This window comes from Neovison vison, chromosome 3 (assembly GCF_020171115.1).
Source record: "Neovison vison isolate M4711 chromosome 3, ASM_NN_V1, whole genome shotgun sequence".
Taxonomy (NCBI): Eukaryota; Metazoa; Chordata; class Mammalia; order Carnivora; family Mustelidae; genus Neogale; species Neogale vison.
In genome coordinates, this window is record NC_058093.1 from 74522457 (window position 1) to 74542438 (window position 19982).

General features: G+C 38.6%; 1 protein-coding gene across 5 annotated transcripts in view; it reads right to left on the minus strand.

Annotated features, from left to right (window-relative positions):
* Positions 1-19982, minus strand: part of TTN (titin) — a 274456-nt gene that overhangs the window by 105746 nt on the left and 148728 nt on the right. For 3 of the 5 annotated variants that reach the window (XM_044242432.1, XM_044242430.1, XM_044242431.1), the window contains 21 exons: positions 13860-13940; positions 12855-12926; positions 12155-12247; positions 11613-11675; positions 10713-10802; positions 9836-9886; positions 8895-9296; positions 8440-8718; positions 7909-8184; positions 7619-7758; positions 7183-7309; positions 6824-7087; positions 3860-4126; positions 3460-3723; positions 3232-3371; positions 2927-3053; positions 2537-2803; positions 2160-2426; positions 1050-1316; positions 819-958; positions 261-387 (listed from right to left, as the gene is read on the minus strand). In XM_044242432.1, the coding sequence (XP_044098367.1) occupies positions 261-387; positions 819-958; positions 1050-1316; positions 2160-2426; positions 2537-2803; positions 2927-3053; positions 3232-3371; positions 3460-3723; positions 3860-4126; positions 6824-7087; positions 7183-7309; positions 7619-7758; positions 7909-8184; positions 8440-8718; positions 8895-9296; positions 9836-9886; positions 10713-10802; positions 11613-11675; positions 12155-12247; positions 12855-12926; positions 13860-13940 (3804 nt within the window). Of the gene's footprint in view, positions 1-260; positions 388-818; positions 959-1049; positions 1317-2159; positions 2427-2536; positions 2804-2926; positions 3054-3231; positions 3372-3459; positions 3724-3859; positions 4127-6823; positions 7088-7182; positions 7310-7618; positions 7759-7908; positions 8185-8439; positions 8719-8894; positions 9297-9835; positions 9887-10712; positions 10803-11612; positions 11676-12154; positions 12248-12854; positions 12927-13859; positions 13941-15910; positions 15980-17498; positions 17619-19982 lie in introns of all 5 variants that reach the window. The other 2 variants (XM_044242429.1, XM_044242428.1) reach the window with 1 other exon arrangement.

The following is a 19982-nucleotide window of genomic DNA, read 5'->3' on the forward strand; positions in this document are numbered from 1 at the left end:
TGAATGGAAAAAGTACATAGCAGGAGAATATGACTTGCTTAAGTTTCTTTTGTTCCAAAGGCCGGCAAGGTCAGGGAAATTTCCAAAACTTTGGAATTTGAACCTTTGTGTGTAGTAGGAGGTCAAAGAAGTAAATACAAGAAAGCCAGTTTCTGGACCTAAATAATGTTTTATAATTAATTAAATAAATCCAATTACTGTTAAGTTCATTTTCTGCAAGAGCACATCCTTTCTTTTCACTAGGAACACGTCCAACTTACGTTTCACTCGGAGGTGGGCACTAGATTTCACGTTGGCAGCTTGGAAATCCACCCCGCCAGTCTGGTCCAGGCGGCAGTTGTGCAAAATCAGGAAGTGCATTTTACCTTCTTCCTTGATCTCACAATCCTGTGCCAATGGAGAAAAAAAGGTTTCATAGGAAACAATCTTTGGTATTTTTTCCAAGGCCATCCTAGCTTAATGAAAGGAATGTCACAAATAACTAGCGAGGAAATTTGATAGAGTTTTGAGCTCTTTTTCATGAAATAAAGGTGGCAGGTACTATCAGGAAAGCAAGACATAGTCTGTCTGTATAATTTGGAACCAAGTAGCAGCATCGCAGGATATCTGCAACCTTATACCAGTACGCCAGATCAAAAGGAAGGCAAGTGTGCCGGTCTGTGCACAGTTGTAGATCCTAGTGTCTCTCTTTGGCCTGAGGTCTGATAGAGAACCTGATATCACATTTGAAATGCCCTGCACACACTCTGACTTTTTGCCTATCCTTTTTTATGTCACACAGCTCCTCTAGTTGTTGACAAGTTCAGAAATAGCCTCACAGGTGTCTGGAGTAGTGGCTCTCCCTTGAGTTTCCAGTTGGCATGGATATCCTCCTCTGAGATTTCGGTTTCAAAGCGGGCCGTCTCAGTCTCCATCACCTCCACGCTGTGCAGAGGCCGCACCAGCTTGATCTCCCGATCTAGAAAAGGGAACGGGTGGCATGGGTCGTTAGCCTCTGGCAGAAAAAACCCCAGCAGCTTCAAGACTGGAGCTCACAGGAGTCTCCTCACCTTCAATGTTAAGCTTTCCTGAGGTCTTATCTGTCCCACAGTCACAGGTATACTGTCCAATATCTGGTTTCAAGGCTTTCTTTAGGATGAGTATGCGCTTCTTGCCATCTGCCTTAATGACAACATTTTTGGATGGCTCTATTTCCTTCCCATCCTTAAACCATTTCACCGGTGCATCTGCTTTGCTAATTTCACACTGTAGAACCACTTCATCTTTCTCTACACCAGTGTAATCTTGAAGCTTTCCGGTAAAGTATGGATCTCCCTCTGCAAGTGAAGTATAAGTGAAAACGTCTCATTAACCACCAAGAAAATGCAATCCCTCAGAAAGTTCAAGAGGCAGCTTGCAGTGTTCTGGGCGTACTTTAAAATGGTACCAAGCTTTTTCTTATTTAACATGTTCATGTTCAGAAGTTCTCTGTATGTTAGAAAGGGAACCAGGGCATGTGATTTATCAAGAACTAATCCATCTATCTTACATTTTGAAGTATGTTATTGACAGTAGTTTGAAAGACACTATGGCATTTAGCTTCAAATATATTGACGTGTTCTTTCATGACTCAGCTAAATTTTTAATTCCTTAGCAAATTATGTCTACCTTTAAGCTTTAAGATTCACATTATTAGTTTTTCTTATATCAATATTTTGCCATTAATAATTTCTATATATGTTAGACTTCATATGTAATCTGCTTGGTATTAAGGGGTCAAGAAAAATAATGACTTTGATGAATGTAACTTCTGTGTTTCTTCTCTTAAAAGAAGTTTGAAAACACTTTCCTGAAATCAGTTTGATAAAGTGAGGAGAAAGGAAGTATTTATAACCTTAAACATGACAGAGCTCAATAATTAAGAGTTTTATTTCTGATCTGAACTGGCTGTTTTGTGAGCTTGAGTCTTCATGACATGAAAGTCTTCATATTTTTAGGTAAAAAAATTTTATGAAGATGACTGATAACACATGTGAGAGTTTCTCAAGGACAGGGACTGCTTCCATGCACTATAACCCTTGAAAGACTATCTTATACAATAGATATTCCATAAATTTTTGCTGAGTTTAATGTAATAAATAGAAAAAAACCAAAAAACCAAAAACCAAAAAAACACCTACCGAGCACAGTGAGTTTAGCTTCTGAACTTAGCCCCATAGCTTCCACTTTAATTTGAGAGGTATCATCTATAGAGAGGTCCCTGAATGTGATGGAATGAGTCTTTCCTTCATCATCCATCCAGACCGACCTGCTGGTGTGCAGGCGCTGGTCGTTCTTGAACCACTTAACCCGGATGTTGTCGTGGGAGAGCTCCACAGTGAACACAGCACTCTCCCTCTCCTTGGCTGTTACATCCTTGAGTGGGGTGAGGAATTTGAGTCGAATTCCTAACCAGAAAAGAAAACCTCATTAATTCCCACCCTTCAGGAGGAATTATAAAAATAAAAGCAAAAAAATATATATTTAAAATGTGGTCTCTTTCATAAAGAATATTTACCTTCAATGATCAATTTGGCACTTGTATGTTTATCTTCAGCTTCAAACATGTATTTTCCTTCATCTTCAAAAGCAGCTGCCTTGATCACCAGGGAATGTTTAGTGCCATCCTTTATAAGCTCAACTTTGTCATCACCCATGATTTCCTGGGTTCCTTTCAGCCAACGGAACGTTTTGGGCTCCCTGGACACCTCACACTCAAACTTAGCCTCATCTTTCTCAAAGACTTTAACGTCACTGAGAGGCGTGATGAAGATGAGTGGCAGTTCTGCAAAGAGAGGATGGGGTGGGTAAGGCCAGATTATGCTTCCGTTCATGACCCCCGGTCAGCTCAGGGCCTCAAAGTCTTGCAGAGAAAATAACAAAAGGGTGTCTGACAGGCAGCGCATACCTTTCACTTTCAGATTGGCTGCAGATTTGGCATTGGCGGCCTGGAAGGAGACCTCCCCTGTCATATCCAGCTGGCAGTTATAAAGGACCAGAATATGCTTCTTCCCATCTTCAATGATCTCACAGTCCTATACGGAGTGAGAGGTAGAAGGACAGAGCAAGAAGAACGTCACTGTCATAACTGGTGATCCTTACCAATCATCAAGACATTTTAGACCCGAAGCCTATCTTTTTTTTTTTTTTTTTTTTTTAACCCCTAACAACTAAGCAAGCCCCTGACTGTGTGATCGGATGATCTTGACTTACAGGGGAAGCAGTTAAAGGCTCTCCTTTTAACTTCCACTGGCCGTGAACATCTGGTTCAGAAAGTTCAATTTCAAAGCGAGCTGTTTCACCCACAAACAATTCTACTCCGTACAGAGGTTTTTCCACTTTTATTAGTCGAGCTGGAAGTACACAGAGTTTCGTTAGGATGATGGAACACATATACTGTGTGCGTAGAGAGGGTGAGATGAAAAATTCACAGCAACTCACCCTCAACGTTAAGATTTGCTTTTGTCTGGTCGGTGCCACAGTCACACATGTATTCGCCTTTATCTTTAAGCTCTGCCTTCTTGATTTTTAGGATGCGGCGCAGCCCATCTGTCTTGATAGAGTGTTTTGTTGATGGTACAATCTCTTCGCCATCTTTGAACCATCTCACTGGCACGTCTTTGCTTACTTCACACTTCAGTATAATCTCATCCTTCTCGACTCCAGTTTTGTCGTGTAATTTCACAGTGAAGTAGGGATCGGCCTCTGGAAAAGCCAGACAGCAGATCATCAGGAGAATGTGAAAATTAAAGTTTACTGGAATCACAAGTGGTAAAATACTCAACAACCACCCCCTCGCTATCCCCAAACTGGCTACCCAGTCCTCATTGGTCATGTTTACCTAAGACCTTCAGGTTTGCGGTGGAGCTCAGGTTCTTAACTTGAGCCTTTATCTGGGATATATCATCCAGGGTCACTTCTCTCATTTCCAGTTTGTGAGTCTTGCCCTCAGAGGAGATGAGTACGGTTCTGCTCGTGTGGAGTTTGGCATCATTTTTGAACCAGACTACATGCATTTTTTCATGAGAAAGCTCACAAACGAACGTTGCTGTTTCGCCTTCTTTCACCGTTTGGTCTTCGAGAGGCGATATGAATTTCAGCCGTATACCTGCAGTGATCGGTGTGGAGAATGTGCTTAGAAACACAGTTTACCTTCAGAAATAGTCTGCTCTAATCTGCCAACGTCAAAAGGATCCATTTCACATAGCATTTATTTATTCACCTTTTCAAATGGATCTATCCTCCATTAAAATAAGGGGGAGGGTTTCTTTTGGTGACGAAGTGACAGTAAAATTATGGTGCTCACTGTCACTTATCCCTATTAGACCTTGGTGTTTGTGACATAAACCTTGAGAGTTGGCTTTTCTCTCTGTAATTCAAGTACTTGACCTCAGCTTTGACTGCTAAGCACCCACCTCAGAGATGGCCGTCTTGAGTGAACACAATGCCAGCCACAGACTAGAGCAGCAGCCGGGTTGGGCCCTTTCCCAACCATGCCCCACAAAAGGCTCCTCTGTTTCTGAGACCTTGGCTGATTTTGAAGACTGACCACTCAGACAGCTTGTTTTGTTTTGTTTTTCCTTCCCTTAATTTAACTTCCTGCTGTTATGTTTTAAATTCACCAACAAAGAGTGAGCCCATAAAACCATAGACTCCTACCCTCAACCTCAATAAAAGCAGAACCCAAGCCTGCTCTCTATCCCTCGCCCCCTCCTCCAAAAACAAAAAACAAAATAGAACAAAAACCCAAACCCAAAACCAAAAAACCCCAACTCTGTGGTGTCCGGGACCACCTCCGGCCGGGAAAGTCCCCGCCATTACAAGATGGCGCTTGGCTCACTGCCAGCAAAATATGCTGCAAGTGAACAACGAACTTTCTGGTGAAGCTCGCCTAAAGGAGGACATAGTCATTGGCTGTTTCAAATTTAATCAGCATAGTAACAGGACTCTCATTGGCTCTCCCCATTGCTTGGCCCCTTATTGGTCACCCTGCTCACTGATTGGTCATGTAAACGTATATAAGTGTGTAGACTTGCAGAAATAAAGGGAGAGAAGATACATCTGAACCGGGGCTTCTTGTCGTCCTTGCGGGTCGAGGGCGACAAATGGTGCCGAGACCCGGGAACCGTTAACGAGTAAGTAAACCTTGCAAGGAGAAAAACCGCAGGTAAGCGGGGAAGGAACCATGATCAAAGTGGTGGGAATCTTGTACAAGACCTCAATAAGAAGTGGGGCGGCCATAGAGCCGGGATTTTCTTCCATGGTAAAGCCGGGTGTAAAGGCCACGTTCACGAATTTATTTAGAAGAAAATTCTGGCCAGAGAAGTCTTAAGAAAGTTCACTGATTATAGTGACGATTGTAATGTAAGCTCACTGGTGTTAGTGACGATCTTGAGAAAGCTCACTGTTTTAGTGACGATAGCAGACTAGTCTTTTCTTTGAAAAGTGGGAATTCCGCGGTAAAGCGGAGAGTAAAGGTCGACTGAAGTATATGCACGCAAAAAGTTAATGTGTTATTGTCTTTAACGTCCGTGTCTGTTGTCTGTGTGTTCATAATGGGATCTGAAGTATCTAAAGTGCGGTTGGAAGGGTCTTTAAAAAGATCTGCTGAAAGCCAATGGAACTCCGCTAAAAGCAAAAACTGCTCAGGCCTTTTTGAATACAGTGGAAAAGGCGGCTCCATGGTTCCTAGATGAAGGCTTGCTAAACATACCTTAATGGGACCACCTGTGATCCAGGGTTTGGCCCATGTGAAACCTATTAATGCCTCAGGGCCATATCAACCTTTTATTTTTTATTTTTTAAAGATTTTTTCTTTATTTATCTGACAGAGATCACAAGTAGGCAGAGAGGCAGGCAGGGAGAGAGGAGGAAGCAGGCTCCCTGCAGAGCAGAGAGCCCGATGCGGGGCTTGATTCCAGGACCCTGAGATCATGACCTGAGCCGAAGGCAGAGGCTTAACCCACTGAGCCACCCAGGCGCCCCCATATCAACCTTTTAACTTGCCCAGGTGCACCAATAACAGGGTATGGCCACCAGAGTGGTCTGGATGTCAGAGTACCTTGCGCTCAGTTTAAATGCATAGCTTTACATTCACTCCACGATCTTTCCCAGTGCTGGAATGTCACGGCCTTCAAGCTGGCTGTGATTATGCATATCCCTACCCATGTTCCTATCCCAGTTTCCATTCCAGATGACAAGTTACCGGTGGTGCTATCCAGAAAGAAGAGAGACTTTGGTATCACAGCCGCCGTTGTGACAGCATTGGCTATATCTACAGCAGCTGCCACGGCAGCAGCAGTCTTGCTTGCTGCAACTATACCCACTGTGGAAGCTGTGAACACCCTTGCAGAAGGAATGGCGGCTGCCCTTCAAACACAGACTCAGATCAATGCACATCTGCAAGCAGGAATCCTGATAGTCAACTAGAGAGTGGATTTGGTTCAAGAACAAGTGGACATATTGGGGGCCCTATTGGGACTGGGATGTATAGCACCCTTCCTGGCAATTTGTGTAACTCCCATAGCCTATACTAATATGAGTGACTTACAGAATGTTCCCCGACACTGTGGCCCCACTGGTGCTGTGTAATTTCCAGGTCCTGTAGGTAATAAACCTGTCTCTTTCACTGTTTCCTGATGGTTACTATGAGGGCATCTTGCAATCATAGTAAGAACCACAAGGGCTGGTCCAGCCACAGCATTGGTTGACAGGCTGGAAATGGCACACAGCATTCTGTCTTTATAGTCATATGTTTATGTGCTTACATGGGGGGATACTATGGCCAGATCTCATCAGCTCTTACCTGTAACAAATAATTGTGCTGAGCTCTTCTTGCCCTCCACCTCAGCAGTATAGACCCCTTCGTCATCGAACTGAGAATCATTGATAACAAGAATGTGTTTCTTTCCATCAGCAATGATATCAAACTTGTCAGATGCCTTGATTATGTCAGGTCCTTTAGACCATATCACATTTGCCTCTCGAGTGAGGACACATTCAAATCGAGCTTGTCGCCTTTCTGGAACAGTGACGTCCTTCAAGGGCACAGCAAAGTCAAGTTCGATTTCTGAAAATCAAACGTTAAGAATGAGGTTTCCAGAATGCACGGGGCTGTGAAATGAAGTCGAGTCCTCCCCACATATTCTATAAGCCCATACGTACCTTTTACTGTCAGAATGGCAGTGGTAAATGCATTAAGTGCCTGGTAAAGGACTTCCCCAGCTTGGTCCAGTTTGACTTTGTGCAAAGTTAGGAAGCGTTTTCCACCTTCTGCTTTGATTTCACAGGTCTGAAAAATAATGGTCTTGGTTAGCGTTTGAATGAGATAAGTTCCAGTGAGGAGAAATGTTTCCCATTTATCCATGTACCCATGTCTACAGATGTCCTAAAAATTATGACTAATGAAAGTGAGTAAAAATGTCTAGTCATAAAATATTTTAACATTGCCAGAGTTGTCCACAAAGAGTGCATCAAAATTCTTCCCCTCTTTGAGACTAGAATCCTCAAAGAACTCCAGTGTCATATTGGAACGTCAAACTGAAGACAGACTAATATGGATATTTTGTGTGACCTATGACTTAAATGGGAAATGACTCACAGGTGAGGGCCGAAGAAGCTCTCCCTTCAGTTTCCACTCTCCAGGAATGTCTGCCTCTGAGATTTCTGCATCAAAGCTTGCGCTTTCTTTCTCATAAATGGTAACATCCTCTATGGGTTTAAGCAATTCAACTTCACGGTCTGTATTGGTCAGGGATAAAAAAAATCACAATGCTTTAAACGATCTAACAACATTTTGCTTTCTTTCCTTTTTTTTTTTTTTTGTATGTTATTTTGCCTTATTCACACACAAAGTTATCTTTTAGAATATAAGGAAAGACTTTTTTTTACCTCCGAGTGTCAGCTTTGCCGGGTATCTTTTCCCTTCAATCTCCACCGCGTATTCATCGATATCATCTGGTGTAGCATTCTTCACTTTGAGGAATAACTGTTTTCCATCTCTTACTATCTCAGTCTTATCATTTGGTTCCAGCGGGATTTCATCATATCCTTTGAACCACTTAACATTTGGAGTTTCCTTTGCTATCACACAGGAGAAAACAGCCGTCCCCTTTGGTTTCACGTGCTGATCTCGGATAGGTTTTACCAGCCAGTCTCTGATGACTTCTGCATGAAAACGAGGTCAGAAAAAATAGTTATGACCTGAACAAGTAACAGAAATAACTTCCTTAGTAAATTTCAGAACTTTAAAAAAAAATTCTTAAAACTGGATATAATTAACTTGCTATGATGGTTGATATTCCTCCATCTTAGATAAGGTCCGAGTCTGGGAAATAGAATTCTCTCTTCAGTTTTGTCAATATTATAAGAAGTACTAGTAAGTATAACAAGCAGAACAGAATTTCCCAGACAAGTACTAACCTACTACTTTGACACAGGATGAACATTCGAGGTTGTTGGCATTTTCCACAGTAACCGTGTAGGTTCCAGCATCGAAGTCATCTGCATCATTGATGGTCAGGGCTCGCAACAGGCCAATGACGCCGGGCACAATTTTTCCAGGTTTCTCCACCACAATCTTCCCATCCTTTCTCCAGACCACGTCGCGCTCTTTGTTTAACTCACAGCTCAAGTACAGTGGCTGTCCTTTGACTACTGTGACTTCCTCTTCAAGTGTTTTTACGAAACGCACAGGAAGTTCTGTGGAGAATTTCAGTATTAAAGATCTGCAAACACTTCAATCTACATACTATCTCTTCAATGATTTAAAAAAACACTTGGAAATGAGATGTTTGGGCTCAAGTTACAAATAGTTGCTAATGAGGTGTGTTGTGTTAAAGTTTAATAGGGATCGTATTTGGCAGGCTGGAAATTACCTTCTACAACAAGTTTAGCCGTGGAGGTCTTCTCCTTGTTTCCCAAACGTAAAACACAGGTGTATTCGCCAGCATCGGAAAGCTGGACATCCATGATATGCAGCTTTCTGTCTTTCCCATCTGCGATGAATCTATGCTTTGGGCTCTCACGGATGTTGCTACCATCTTTCATCCAGCTTGTAATTGCAGTGGAGGGGGAGACTAAACATTCAAAGATGGCAGAAGACCCCACTGACTCTGCTTCAGTCAAGACAATGTCTTTGATTTCCTTCACAAACTTGAGGGGGACAGCCTTTAGCTGGTAAGTGAATGGGGCTTCATCAGGAGGCTTCTCTCCACCACTTCCTGGTCTTAGCTTTTTCCTTTCAGCTTCTATTGGTGAAGGAGTCTTTTTGGCGACACCTAATTCAAAAGAAAGTTAAATGTTGATTTAGCATTTTCCTAAGGGCCAGAAGCGCACACTTGGCTGCCTGCTGGATCAAACCAGTGATAGAGCAACTGGAAGACAAGAACAGAAAATTAAAGATGAGGCAGTTGAAAAGCCAACTGAATTTATACTGCCGCCTTCAGACAGGAAAGTGAGAAAGCACAAGGAATCCATGAATAAGAAATGTTCCTCATTTTCTCAAGTTTTAAACCAGAATATAAAATGTCCTGATTAAGGTCTAATTACTTTATCTGTCCTGTATAAATATCATGTATATGAGGACAAAGCTAAGAATTTATAGTATTCATTATGCTAAAATATAGTTGGTTATACATAATACCCACTTGGATAATACTAGAGGTATATTACTTGAACTACCAGGAGACATATTAGTTTTATCAGAATCAATTAGGAATGATAAAGATTGTTATAAATTTTGAAACTTTTCCTCCCTTGAATGTGAAGTTGTCCAGAGTGAATGGTTATAATTTAGGAGTAGGGAAATGACTCTTACCTTTGATGGGACCTTTTGGCTTGGCAGCCTCCTCTTTAGGTGCTTTGGCTTCTGAAATAAAAAGAAAACTCAGCATTTAAACAATTTTTAGACCTATTTTATGCTTGGTAGTAAACCAGGAGGAGTGAGTCATATTCTTTATTATAAATATTAATGCATGAAGAGAAATTGGCTTTACTTGTGTGGCTTTCATGGAGAATACTTTGCTATTTCCAAGAAGGCATATTTTGTTCAGTCTCATTCTGGTCAATGATGTGACCAAGCTAAATCACCAACATATTTAGGATTAAAAAATTGCTTTCAGCAAATGCCTTTATTCTTCTCCTATTTTTAGTCTTTCCCTTTTTTATTGTAGTAAAATAAACCTAACATAAAATTTATCATTTTGACCATCCTAAAGTATACAATTCAGTGGCATTAGGTACACTCACAGTTTGCAATCATCAACACTATCCATTTCCAGAAATTTTTCATTTTGTTAATATGCAGTCTTCTAAAAAAAATATGACAAATGATTCTTACAGGGCACATAGGAAATTGGAATATCCGTGGGCTGCCTGTATGCATGTCCTTAGAGGGTCTGTCTTCTGAGCTTCATCAGCTTTGAACACATTCATTACTTAATTTCAAAAGCATATAAAGCAATGATGCTTTGAAGGAATGCATATTCCAGTCAAAACACAGTATGTACCCAGGGGTGAGAGATCAGGTTGGGAAAGGACATCAGAGGAAGAAAATTTAATCCAGAATTTATTACCCTTCCCTCCCAGCTGATGATGCCTCTTTCAACAAAAGAGGGTCTGCATTTTAATGAAGGATGAAAACTTTTATTAAGCCACCAAAAAAACAAACAAAAAGAAAACTGCAGAATAACTACCTGCTTTCTTTCCGACCACGGGCACTGTCACTGGGGCAGCGATGGGGGTGGGTGCTGGCTCCACGGGAGGCGGTTTGATGACTTTTACTTCTGTAGAGAGATGTCCATTGCATTAATGTGTCCATTCATCTCTTCCTAAAATCTCATTTGGTGGTCTATTTGCCTTTTCTGATGTAACTTTGAAATTTTCAAATCACTAGTTTTTCAGAGAATAGTATATTCTAACTATAGCATGATCTATATACAGTATAATGTAATAATATATTCAACATATCCCAATATATTTAATTATATAGAATAAAAAATAATATACTCTAAAAATACATTGGGACATTATAAATCCTCTGATGCACGCTGAATTTTACTTCCTTGTTTTTTAAATAACTACACATTTGTTAAAAACAAACAGGCTCAAAGCCATGTTACTTAGACCAAGTTCCCAAAATGGGACTTAATACCCAGTCTGATTGCAGTTTCAACCTCCCCACAGATATGTGACCTTAACTGGTCCACCAGCAAATTTCTCTTTCTATCAGTGTATTGGGTCCTCTCTATCTCCCCATAGAAAGAATGAGATCATCTACATGATAAAACAAACAAACAAACAAACAAAAAAACACCCCTCCCTTTTTGCCTCTAGCAGACAACCTCCTCTGCAACAATCCTTGTATTTTGCTCAAGACTTTCCTGTCCTCATCCTCTGTCTATAAAAACCGCCACTCTGCATTAACTCCTTGGAGTGCCTCTCTATTCACCAGACAGGGTGTGCCCCCTTCATGAATTATTTTGTGAAAGCCAATTAGATCCTCGCATTTGCTTGGTTGCATTTTGTTATTTGACCCATTATTTGTAAGAAGCATGAAGGAATATGCTATTGACATTGGAGGTGGGCTTGCTTACCTGGTTCAGGCTTTGGTTTTGGTTCAGGTCCAGGGAGAGGTATTGCTGGCTTAATTTCAGGCACTAAAATAATTCACAGTTGTAAGCAGGTTATTTGAAGGTTTTTTGTTGTTGTTATTTTTTTTTTTTTAAGACTTCTGAAGTTTTTCACAAAGTTAAACCACAATTAGGCAAACCTAATACATCTTGGGAGATAGTAGAATTTAAACACCTATGGTCAGTATTTCAAGTATCTGATCTAAGTTAATTTTGCATCTGAAACAAAATACTTGGAAAATATAGTAATGCATTTTATTGGTTCTAGTGTTGTTATGCATCTCATTATCCATTTTCCCCCTAGTGCTTAAAACTTATTTTAAATTTAACAAGTGGGTGGTCATTAGCCAAGTGCACCTAAGAGTGAAATGATAAAGAAAATGAAAGCATATGCGATGAGTAGATTAAGGGCCTGTGTTCAAGTCTTAATGCCAGTGTGATGGTTTTTTAAATGACGCATATTTGTATTTTTAGAGACAACTAAGAAAGTGCCATTAAGTTTGTACCTTTAACTGGTTCAGGAACCGTCCTTTCCCTTTTTGTAACAGTAGCTGGAGGTACTTCAGCCTCTGGAACAGCTTTCGGAGGTGGCTCTGGTACTTTAAGAGAATGAGATTATTTTCTAGTGTTATTTGAATACTTAGAAATCAACTGACCTGAAATAATCAAATCAAACTATTTTTCGAAAGCTCTCTGAATGGCTTTTAACAAAACCTTATATTGTATCAGTTCATTTCTATTTTCTCCCCTTGACTGTGCCTCAATTTATTTTACTCCACCCACTTGCATCCCAACTCCGTGAGCTCTCCCTTCCTAAATCGCTTCCATAACAGTTCCCAATAAATACACCCTTTGAGAATAGGCTAATGATAACAAGGAACCCCATTAAAAGACCCCAAGTTCTGTGCCACATTTGCCAACACCCTCCTATGAAGCTATTTTGCAGCTGACCTGATTATTTCATAGTCACTGCTACCAGAAGAACAAGGGGCAAAGTAGTAACAGCAATGAAGTGTGGGAAAATACATGAATGGATTTGAAAATTACTATAAAGATATTTAAACAGAAAGCAGACAATGGAAAGCACAGACTTTCACAGACAAAATACGAAGCTATGTGTATATTTAACTCCGATGATGTTTACAAGATAAACCTTTTGTTAAATGTCCATTTTGTTAGAAGATAATTGTTTACTGAGATTCCTACCTGGTTTTTTAATTTTTTCTAGTTTTTTAGGTTCTACTTTAGGTTCTTCTTCTTCAGGCCTTTTTCTTAGAACTTAAAAGACAAAAAGGTTTATATGTAAACCAAGACAAACAAACTAATGAAGATGTTGAACACACCTGACAAATGCAAATAATACACAAAGCAAGGAAAATGAAAAGCATGCGACCTGGTACACTGGCCAATTAGCCTTTATGCTAGAAGTGCTTGTTTTTTGTTCTTGTTGTTTTTTTTAAATCAAAGGTTGTCAAATTATTAAAATAACACTGGGAGTCACTTTCCATCCATGTACATAGACAATCTGTTGTTCAGACAATGCTGTTGCAAAAATGACCAAAACACCAAATGAATAATTTGAATAGCAACAAACTGAATTAATAATTCAACACTGGTAATATAAGGAGGAGTATTTAAATAAGTATAAATTTACTTAAGTGGAGATATCCAAAGAAATGTAGTCTAGATACCCATAATTCTGTGTGAAGAAAATGTTAGAACTTGATTCCTCATCTGAATATCTTGCTTCCAATTCTTTAAGATTTTATTAGTAGGAAGACATGTTTAGTTTTTTTTTAATATTATTTATTAGTTCTGATGATTCTGTATCACACTTTAAAACTGAATACTGAATTTAGACTTACAAAGTTTGGTCTGATTTAGAATATTTAATAGGTTTAGTGTATTTTACTGCATAATTTGACTATGAACATGACAGCTGGGGTCATTATTATTAGCTTAGAGTATGATCAATTTAGTTATATCTATGCATGTAAACTCCAAAACTGTGAACGCTCACAAAATTTCTGTCTTCTTTTTAAAAAAGCTATGGAAATGATAGCCTTCCCAATTTTCAGTGCAACTATAAATGAATTTTGATAAATAGGTAATCTGATTAAAAGAAAACCGAGAGACAGAAACATTTTTGTAAGCTTTCAGGCCTATTTTTTGTAAATTTAAAGCTAACAAAACAGCTGAAAAATACTATACCGCTTTTGAGAACAACTTCTTCCTTTGGTTGAGGTTTAGGTTCAGGAAGTAATTTGCGAACTTTCTTTTCACCTCCAGGCACTTAAAAGAATATGATTTCAAATTTTGAAGTAAATTCATATAAAAGTAAATTTCAACAAGAAAAAGGTCTCTTTCAAAACTGGTTAACTATAGTGCATGATTTTTGTTGCAAAATAATATCACAGAATTTAAAAGCAAATAATATACTTCAAATTATTTCCTCTGCAAACATTTTTCTAGTCTTGTGACAAATTGTTGCATTTATTGCAAACAAATATAGTCATCTTAAATGAGGGTAGATGTTATTCTATATTGACTTTATGAATCTTTGATCAAATACAGGGCTCTTGACAGTATCCTTCCCTAATCTATAATTGTAGATTGTTCAAAAATCTACACTGGTATCTCCGCAACTATTACATTAAAATGATACTGGTGTTCATGTCGTTATCCAATCTTCTCCACTGGTGAAAGAAGAACCCAAGGGATGTGGCTGATGACCTTGATGTTGGGAAAGGACTACTCCCACTTTCTTAACTGAAGGGAAATATCGTTTCTTAAGATCTCCTTTTTGAAATAATACTAATCTAAAATTATAGAGCTATAGAATTTAAGAGCTGGTGTTGGAACTCATTTTTAAATAAGAAAATGTTCTTGACTTTAGACTAAAAGGGACCCAAGGAATTCTAAGTTCATCCCCTCTTGCATCTTTGGTGACTGTTGGGTGTGATGGATGATATTATATGGAGCAGCCTCCTCCTTCTCCTACAATCCTCATGGATTTGGTGGAAGAAAAAGAAATGCTTGGTGATGGCTGACCCACCTTACCTCTCTAGTGATGTAGCCAATGAAAGTCAGTTTGAAACATTATTGATTTGTATAACTTAATGTCCTATTTGTTTACTCATGTGAAATCTGAACTTTTAGGTATTTCTAAAAAACTTCCCATTTGGTCCTGTAAGCAGGATATTTGCAATTTATTAAGTAGGTTTTTTGTTTTGTTTTTTGTTGTTGTTGTTTTTTGAGTAGGCTGTGGAGCCTACTCTTTGCATTTGTTTTTCTGTATTATCATTTTATTTTTAAGGTCTTACTGACATTTGAGACTCTGGTACAGAACACACCATTACAGGTATTATTTTAAAAATTACTATATGTCATTACATGTCATTTTCATATTTAAGTGGCTCTTCCTTCATTACTAGTTAACAGCCATAGTAATATTATTTTGTGATATCCATTTTATAAGTCAGAAAATGTATATTCAGAAAGGTGGTTTTTCTAAAATTCCAGAGTGAATGAAGAACATTCAATTTATGGGTCTGGATGTGCTAATTACTTAACTAGAATGCTGCTACCCATTTTAGTTACTAGAAAAATAAATAACTTTATTTTTAACAGAAAAATTCCTAAAATTTAAGATCCATTTATTTTCTTTTAGGGTCTATGTTTGCTCATGGAAAATACTGTGTCAAGAGAAATGAATTTTGAAAAATGACCTGCAGCAATCCTGAATGCTCCCTAAAATTCCCAGTGAGATCTGTATGTCTGAAAGAACGTCTTGGAGTCAGTGACAAGTGAATGACAGGAAAGCCCTAAGGAAGTCCCTACAAATCATCTCAATAATATAGAAGGAGGACATGAGTTATTTTTAGCACCCTAACACTGGCTAAAATGCTGTTGTTCAGGTGAAATTCCAAAGCTTTCTTCTATTAGCTCTCTGCATTTTAACCTAAGGTGTATCCTGAAGCTAATTTCAGCTAACCAGTAACATTTAATATTTTTAAGTCGCGGAAAATACAAGAAGACATATGTAGATGAAACAGATAAACAATATCCATGAATGTATGAAATTTGATGGGAGACAAAGGAAGCAACACTTATGAGCCAGGGCCATAAAAACTATAAAAATGTAAGAAATAAATGAAACTACTCTGATTTAAAAAAAGAAAGAACATTCTAGAAGACAGGAAGAGGAAGGAGCCTGATGGAGAGATGCTGCATAGAAATACATTTTCCAGATTGTGAAATACCTTTCAGAGGCTTAAGCTCCACTTTTTCGGGAACTTCAGGTTTTTCAGGAACTTTCTTCTTTGGAACAGCTTTAAAGAATATAATCTTAATTTTATTATTTGTATATTTATACTAATCTGAAGCAAATTATTAAATATCTGCTCCAACAGTCAAAACCAAGCTTTGCTTACAGCCAAACAGCACTGATAACAGCCAAGAGCAGCCACCAAAGAACACACAAGAAGCGTTCAAATCATGAAAACATTGCCCTTCTACTCTGATGGTGAGTAGTAAGTTTAAGCCTGGTGGAGAAAGAAGATAATTTTTGTTCTTTGCTAGAAGAAGAAATTTTCCTTTAAGTATAAATTTATATTAAGGAAAGTATATTAAGCATGTGTCTTCATGGTGTATGAATCAACAGGTACCCTTGTAAGATGTGCCCATTTTCTATGGCTGACTGAAAATGCCAGAAGTTACCCCTACTGGCCAGGAGGGATAAAGAGGGGCAAGAATCATGAGAAGCAGTTTTACTCTGGAAGATTCTGGCTTTGTACGCATATAGGTGAGCATGGGAAAAGTGCCCAACTAAGATTATACCTAGATTATTTTAGATTGAGAAATCTCACAACACTAACAATAAGACAACATTGTATTACCATAAAAAGAGTAATATGCTTTTACCAGTTTACTTGAGCTTTTAAAGATGTCATTTTTTTAAGTTTTTTTTTTTTTGTTTTTTTTTAATTTATCAGATAGAGGTCACAAGTAGGCAGAGAAGCAGTCAGAGAGAGAGGGGGGAAGCAGGCTGAGCAGAGATGTGGGGCTCTATCCCAGGACACTGTGATCATGACCTGAGCCAAAGGCAGAGGCTTTAACCCACTGAGCCACCCAGGCACCCCTAAAGATGTCATTTTAAGAATTAAGTAATACTTTATAAATTCCAAGAAATATCTAAACACAAAAAGGGATGAAGGGAAATATAACAATGAGAAGAGATGCTGGATACCAAATGTATTCATCATCACTCTTTCCGGCCGCTCCACAAGACACAGTTTGGGCTTTGGTTAAGTCGCAAAAGGAAAAAAAAATGGGGTCACAGTGATGGGTCATTCATATGCTTTCGTTTGATGGTATATGAGCACATATAATCTATCAATGCCATAAATATATTTCTTATAGTATATTTAAAAACACATGAAATTCTTTAGGAACAAAGTTTTGGCTTTTGTATAAATTTGTTACTGCAACATTAAAAGTTTCATGCAACGTTTTCTCATACATTCCAAATGTGCAAGATCCCAAAGATAGGCATAGCAGTCACACTCTGAAATCAGAAAACCCTTTCTCCATAAGAACGTTAGCTGGACAGCTCCTGCATCCAGATGTCCCGGAGGAAGGTAGCAGTGAGCCAGGCTGCGCATTCCGTCAGGCATTCCTGACAAAGCACGCGAAGGCAGTGGAAAACACGGGTCTCTATGCAAGTCCCACAGCTCCATCATGTTTGAAAACACACACTTTTAGAAATCATACATGTCTCACAAGCACCATTTTGGTTGGCTGAACAAAGTCTGAAGCAGATTAGTAAAACTCGGCAGTGGCATTTTATACCTTTAAGTTGGAACATTTTCTCCTTCACATCTTCCTTTGGTGGAGCAGGAGGAGGTGGCGCAGTCTTTGGTTTGGGTTTTGGTTTCTCAATAACCTTCTTTTCAGGTTCAGGTTCAGGTTCTTAAAAGAGTATTTCAGGAGGGTTAGTATATGTGTATGTTAATTGGTGTGTGGATATATAATACATCCAGTAGAAATTTAAACATGTACCTATCGAGTAATAAGTTTACTTTTTACATTCGTAGTAGCATCCAACATCAAATATAAAACAGAATCCAACATCAAACACAAAAATTTAAACACTGTACACAGATGATAAGAAATATGGCAAAGGCGCTGATAAAAACAAAGGAAGTATCTGTAAGACACACTGACATGGGATCAGTTGTACAAATGACATGGATGAATAAGAATGCGATGCATGTTTAAAACAGTGTCTTACATACAGATGGAGAGAGACACGCAGAACAACATAAAACATACATGTATGTGAAGATAAAGACTATGATGGTGAAGAGGGAAGTCCAATGAACTGAATACCTTGAATTGGTATTTCTTCTGGCTGTGGCTCAGGTTCAGGTTCTTCAGGCTCGATATACTTTTGGATTTCACGTTCTTTAAAGAATGTTGACAGAGGATAGGAGATTGTGAAGTTCTTCACAAAGACTCATACAAATTTCACAGAGATGTAAAGATTGTAGTCACAAAAACAAAAATATACAGTTCATGCATATTCATTTTTACAGAAAAAGAGGAAAGATTTCTATTACACTTGAACAATTGATTAACTACTTTATTTGATGTATGTGGATGGCAAATGAGATGCCTTGTAAAATTTGATGTGGGGTTACTGTTTGAGAATCCAGTGCAATTTTTCCAGTTTTGCCTTGTAAGCTGTATCTTTGGGAATTACTAGTTACTGTCAAGAAAATTTAAATATTCAACTTCAAAAGAAGTTTATTTGAAAAATAAAACAAGCACATGCTGGAATGCTTCTGTATATAATTTCAAGAAAGAATGCCACCCTATGAATAATTTTTTAAAAATTTCTGGCTGGAGTCTTTAAGAGACTAAAAAAATTTATGTTTATACATATATATACATATATACCTTCAACAGGGGGAGTCACTTTTCTACCAATGGTTATAGATGCTTTTTCTTCATACATTATGTCCTCAGGAGACTCTTCAACTTAAAAAACACAGTATTATATTTTAGACTCTATTCACAGTAGAATCTTCCAACTGCTAAGTTGTAACATATCAACTTAGTTATACTCTCTAACTATTCTTCAGATGACCCCAAAATACCAACAACTTAACTACATAAAGACAGACAACAGAGAAGTACGTAAGACTCATCTACAATCAAAGCAAGATGTTGAAGACAATTTTCATCTTTCCAAGATTTATAGAGAAGCTGTGTACCTTGGACAGGGGGAGCTTCTGGCTCCTCAGGAATAGGAATGGACTCTTCCTTTTCTGGGATGATTTCCTTTGGTACTTGAGGCACTTTAAAGATATTGATTTGGTTTATTAAGAATTTAGAAGATGTGCAAGATTCTGCAAACAGCAGGCAAAGAATAGAGTGGAAAGAACTTTATCTTACAAGACTTAGTGGGGAATATGGCTTTGGAGGCATGGCACCCTTTTGGACATTCCATATTAACGAGTCTTCTCAGTCTTCTTCATTTGATTCTCTTCCTCTGTATACCCTTAAATGTCAGTGTTCTCCACTGGTCTAACTTTGAAGCTTTAAAAAATTGGCTCTACACTCTGTGAACCATCACCACTGCACTCTCTTATTTCTCTTTGGGTGACTCCTAGATCTCCATCTCTAGCTCTGTTCTCTTTCCTAAGCTCCAGATGCATATTCCCAGCTTCTATATTTGAAAAGTGAAAAATATGTATTCACTATCTTCTTTCTAATATTAATTAGGGACCCAATGAACCATTCCCATGAATAGCTAGCTACAACCCTTATGATCATCTTGGGCTCCTCTACTTAATTGTTTCCCTAATAGACAGCAATTCGATCTCCCATCTCTCTCACTCTTTTCCCATTTCTACCACCACTGATCTTGTCCAGCTCTTAATCACCCTAAATGACTGCAGTGGCTCTTCACTATCATCACTGTCTTCCGGTAGCTAGAACTATTGCCAGTCATCTTTCTGAAGCCCAACCTCCACTCATTTGTGTACCTGCTTCAAAGACTTTGCAGCTACCTGTTACCTACAGAATAAAGGACATGCCTGATATGTGCATTCAAAAAACTCCAAAATATGAACCTCAGCTGCTTTATATCCAGATTATCTTTCAAGATATCCCAAGACCAATCCATAATCAAATTGCACAAATTTATTTGAAGGTCCTTGAATTCCTAGATTCTTCTACCTCTGTGCTTTCGATAAAAATTTTTCCTTTGCCTAGAAAACCATTTTCTCAGTTGCTATCTAGTATAAAAATCCATCAAAACTTTAACTT